This window comes from Cebus imitator, unplaced genomic scaffold, assembly GCF_001604975.1.
Source record: "Cebus imitator isolate Cc_AM_T3 unplaced genomic scaffold, Cebus_imitator-1.0 Scaffold356, whole genome shotgun sequence".
Classification (NCBI taxonomy): domain Eukaryota; kingdom Metazoa; phylum Chordata; class Mammalia; order Primates; family Cebidae; genus Cebus; species Cebus imitator.
The window spans coordinates 673,841-678,566 of NW_016107671.1; the positions used below are offsets into that span (position 1 = coordinate 673,841).

Sequence of the window (4,726 nt, forward strand, 5' to 3'; positions counted from 1 at the left end):
AAAAAAAAAAAAAAAAAAAATCTATGGCCAGGCATGGTGGCTCACGCTGTAATCCCAGCACTTTAGGAGGCTGAGGTGGGTAGATCCCTGAATTGAGGAATTTGAGACCAGCCTGGCCAACATGGCAAAGCCCCATCTCTACTAAAATTACAACCATTAGCTGGGTGTGGTGGCAGGTGCCTGTAATCCCGGCTGCTAGAGAGGCCAAGGCAGGAGAATTGTTTGAACCTGGGAGGTGGAGATTGCAATGAGACGAGATTGTGCCACTGCACTCCAGCCTGGGCGACAGAGCAAGACTGTTTCAGGGGAAGAAAAAAAAAAAAAAAAAGAATCTTTGCCTGATGATTCAAGATGGAACAGTTTCATCCTGAAACAATCCCTCGTCCATGGAAAAATTGTCTTCCATGAAATTGGTCCCTGGTGCCAAAATGGTTAGGACTCTGCACCAGGATGTCTGTCTATAAAATATTTTGGATTTGGGGAATCCCCAAACTATATTAAGACAGTTATGAATTTTGATTCCCAGTAATATATTAGAGTAGGTATTACATTTGGGGTACTGTGTTTATATGGGTGAGCCCAAATGTTGGGGTCCCTTTTCTATATTGGCTTATCCTCTGGTTTTTGGGATCCTCGGGAGTTATATCAGTGTGCCTTACACCTCTACCATACCCCCCTCCCATTTGCAGGCCACTAGCTATATGGATTTAGGGGTTCAAAGGATTAAATCCATGTGTGCCATACTTTGTGAGTTTCTGGTGTATAGTGGGAAGTCCCTAGTGCAAGGTGGGAAGTTACTGGTGACAATAACACTAAACTTGGAAATTTAGGAGTGGCCAGGCTATGTGGGGGACCCCAAAATTGAGGGTTCCTGGTCCACACCGTGGTGGTGTTGAGGATGATCTCCGGGTCATCACGGTTGTCTGCAGGCACCACATCTCGAGGGAGTCGGGGCAGTGTGGGGGTGGCCGGTGGTTGGGTCATCATGGCGACTTTCTTGGCCTTGAATAAGAAGCTGGTGGTGGGGGAGAGGTGCCATGAGAACCGGCATTCATGCCCCCACATCGGGCCTGGCCACACCCTGCTTCTAATACCCCAGGTCTTGCCTCTGGAGGGCTGGAACTCCCACCCTCTCCAGCCTCATCCATTCTGAAAGCACTGCACTCTGCGCCTGTGGATGCTGAGTTACCCAAATTAAAGGCACCTTCTGGGAATATGGGGGTCCCCACTGGGGTATACAGGGGTCTCCCTAAGTCAGCATTTCCCACATGTATTTCTCATATGGGTGAAAAGGACAATTCCTTGGAAAAGGACAATTCTTCATTATGCGGCACTGTTTTGTACACTGCAAGGCAGGTGGGACCCCTGCAACCCCCACCCAGCAGCAGCAGCCCCCCAAATTGTTATGACCACAAAGACTCCATCATTTCCAAACACCCACCAAGAGACACAGTGGGTTTTCAATCCCATTGAAAACCACTGCCATGGTAGGGTTCACCCGAGGTCAGGAGACCAGCCTGGCCAACATGGTGAAAACCCATCTCTACCAAAAATAAAAAAAAATTAGCCGGATGTGGAGGCACATGCCTGTAATCCCAGCTACTAGGGAGGCTGAGACAGAATTGCTTGAACCTGGGAGGTGGAGGTTACAGTGAGCCGAGATTGTGCCATTGCACTCCAGCCTAGAAAACAGAGCAAGACTCCGTCTCGGGAGAAAAAAAAAAATGAGTCGGGCACAGTGGCTCACACCTGAGGTCAGGAGTTTGAGGTTGAGAACAGCCTGGCCAACATGGTGAGACCCCCTCTCTACTAAAAATACAAAAATTAGCTGGGAGTGGTGGCACCTGCCTGTAATCCCAGCTACTTGGGAGGCTGAGGCAGGAGAATTGCTTGAACCTGGGAGGCGGAGGTTGCTCCCTTTAAGTTAGCTTTTCAGGGGTACATTTGTGACACAGAAAGGATCCCCATTTAGAAGGCCACTGGGTGTTCACTGGGATACCTTTGGGTACCGTAAATTCTCCCAGGAAGATACTGAAGTCCCTGTTAGTGTCCATGGGTGGCGGTGTATTGGGCGAAGGCCTTTGGGGTCCTCTAGGTACTCAAGGGTAAGAGAGTTCTCCATACATACAGTAGGGTGCCCAAGTAGACATTCTTAGGGACATTAGGGCACCCCAGGAAAATAACGTGGTTTATTGGAGACATGATAGGCTCTCTCGGTATTCTTACTTTGCTTAGCTTATATGGGGCTACTTTGAGGTAAAACGGGGGTTTCCCAGGTTACTGTGGTTACCTACTTGGGGGTCCCAAGGCAGCCCTCAAGCCCGACTCTGGCCCCCCTCGACTCACCCTCTCTTCTTGTTCTTCTCGGTGGTGGCGTCCTTCTCATTCTCTGCCCTGGCCGGCTGTGCCTCTCCCCCGGCCTGCGGGGTGCCCCCGGGGGCGCCCTCCTTCGAAGTCCCCTCTTTCCCGCTCTCGGCCTCGCCCCAGCCCCCAGCTGAGCGGCGCAGGCTTTCGTAGTCAGGGTCGGGTTCCGCCGCCCGGGCCTCGTCCTCGGCGGGGGGCTGCAGGCCGGGTGGTGCCAGCGGGGTGGCCCCTGCGGTGCAGCGGAAGTGCTGGTGGAACTGGACTGGGAGGCTCAGCCGCAGGAAGATCATCTCCACCAGGCTGTTCTGGGAGCCCCAGGTGCGGTGGGTCAGGCACAGGCAGGGGGGCGTGTCCACAGTGCCGTCCACTCGGGACACCTGGGGTGGCGGGGAGTGGAGCACTGAGCTGGGCAGGCGGGCCAGGCCAGGCCGTTGGTCCCACACCTGGTCACACACGGAGCCACCACAGGCCACAGAGCGCCTGCGTGGGAATTAGTCAAGGGCGCCCCCTCCTGCAGGTGGATGAAGCTCCCGGCGGGTACACCGCTGGGCCCTGCGGTGCTTGCAGCCCTCTGCAACCTTTCTCTGGGCTCCCTATGCAGCCCCGGACACACGCCGGAATCACTTTTCAAAACCTACCTACATCCATCCAACCACCTATTCTGTCATTCTGTAACCAGGCAGCTCAACTTCAATGCATCTTTTCTTTTTGAGACACATTCTTGCTCTGTCACCCAGGCTGGAGTGCAGTGGCAGGATCTTGGCTCACCGCCACCTCCGTCTACAGGGTTCAAACGATTCTTGTGCCTCAGCCTGCTGAGTAGCTGGGATTACAGGCACGAGCCATCACACACGGCTAATTTTTGTATTTTTGGTAGAGACGGGGTTTCACCATGTTGGCCAGGCTGGTCTTGAACTCCTGACCTCAAGTGATCTTCGCGCCTCAGCCTCTCAAAGTGCTGGGATTGCAGGCGTGAGCCACCGAGTCTGGCCAACTTTAATGCTTTTTTTTTTTCTGAGACAGAGTCTTGCTCTGTCGTCCAGGCTGGAGTGCAGTGGCAAGATCTCAGCTCACTGCAACCTCCGCCTCCCAGGTTCAAGTGATTCTCCTGCCTCAGCCTCCTGAGTGGCTGGGATTACAGGCATGTGCCATCACGCCCAGGGGTTTCACCATGTTGGTCAGGCTGATCTCAAACTCCTGACCTTGTGATCCACCCACCTCGGCCTCCCAAAGTGCTGAGACTACAGGCATGAGCCACCGCGCTGGCCAATTTCAATGCATTTTTAAGCTTTTCTTTATTTTCTCTTGAGTCTCAGCATGTAACCTTAAAGCTTACTGCAGAAATCTTTTTTTCTTCTCCTTAGTCTTAAGATAGAGCCTTGACGGGTACTTTCTTTCTTTATTTTCTTATGTATGTATGTATTTATTTATTTGAGACAGGGTCTCGTTCGGTTGCTCTGGCTGGAATGCAGTGGCGAGATCTTGGCTCACCGAAGCCTCGGCCTCCTGGACTCAAGCCATCCTCCCACCTCAGCCTCCTAAGTAACTGGGACTACAGGTGCATGCCACCACACCCTGCTAGTTTTGCTTATTTTTTGTAGAGACAGGGTCTCACTATGTTGCCTAGGCTGGTTTTGAACTCCTGGGCCCCAGTGATCCTCCTACCTCTGCCTCCTAAAGTGTTAGGATTACAGGCGTGGGCCATTGTGCCTGGCCGAAATGGACTTTCTTTCAACCACATCCCTCTCTTTCTCACCATAAACTCCTTTACGCCATGCATATTTATCTAACTGTATATTTGTATGTAATTATGGGCTTACTTGGAGGGTCCAGGGGCTAATCTTGAGACAGACAGACCAAGCCTGGAGACCCAGCTGCAAAGTTCCAGCGATTACCTCGAGGCGGTGAGTCAACAACGCAGCCGTTAATGAGACGATGCCAGCCTGCGCTCCAGATGGACCGAGACCCAAGACAGCCACCGGAACAAGACACACACACTTTGTACTCAGCACAATTCTTGCACACCTTCCCTATCGAGTTTCCTCTTTTGTTTTATTTTGGTTTAGTTTTTTGAGACAGAGTCTGGCTCTTCGCTCAGGCTGGAGTGCAGCGGTACGATCAGCTCACCGCAGCCTCGACCTCCTGAGCTCAGAGGATCCTCCTGCCTCAGTCTGCCAAGTAGCTGGGACTCCAGGCGTGTGCCATGGCACCTGGCTAATTTTTAAAACTTATTTATTAAAAAAATTTTTTTCTGGCTGGGCGCGGTGGCTCACGCCTGTAATCCCAGTACTTTGGGAGGCCGAGGCGGGTGGATCACAAGGTCAAGAGATCGAGACCATCCTGGTCAACATGGTGAAACCCC

The 4,726-nt window shown here is 52.4% G+C and overlaps 1 protein-coding gene across 5 annotated transcripts in view; it reads right to left on the reverse strand.

The window, feature by feature from the left end:
* Positions 1–4,726, reverse strand: part of RYR1 (ryanodine receptor 1) — a 151,636-nt gene that overhangs the window by 107,387 nt on the left and 39,523 nt on the right. For all 5 annotated transcript variants that reach the window (XM_037730736.1, XM_037730734.1, XM_037730735.1 and 2 more), the window contains exons 28-29: positions 2,347–2,741; positions 883–1,015 (exon numbers count right to left, since the gene is read on the reverse strand). In XM_037730736.1, the coding sequence (XP_037586664.1) occupies positions 883–1,015; positions 2,347–2,741 (528 nt within the window). The remainder of the gene's footprint in view (positions 1–882; positions 1,016–2,346; positions 2,742–4,726) is intronic.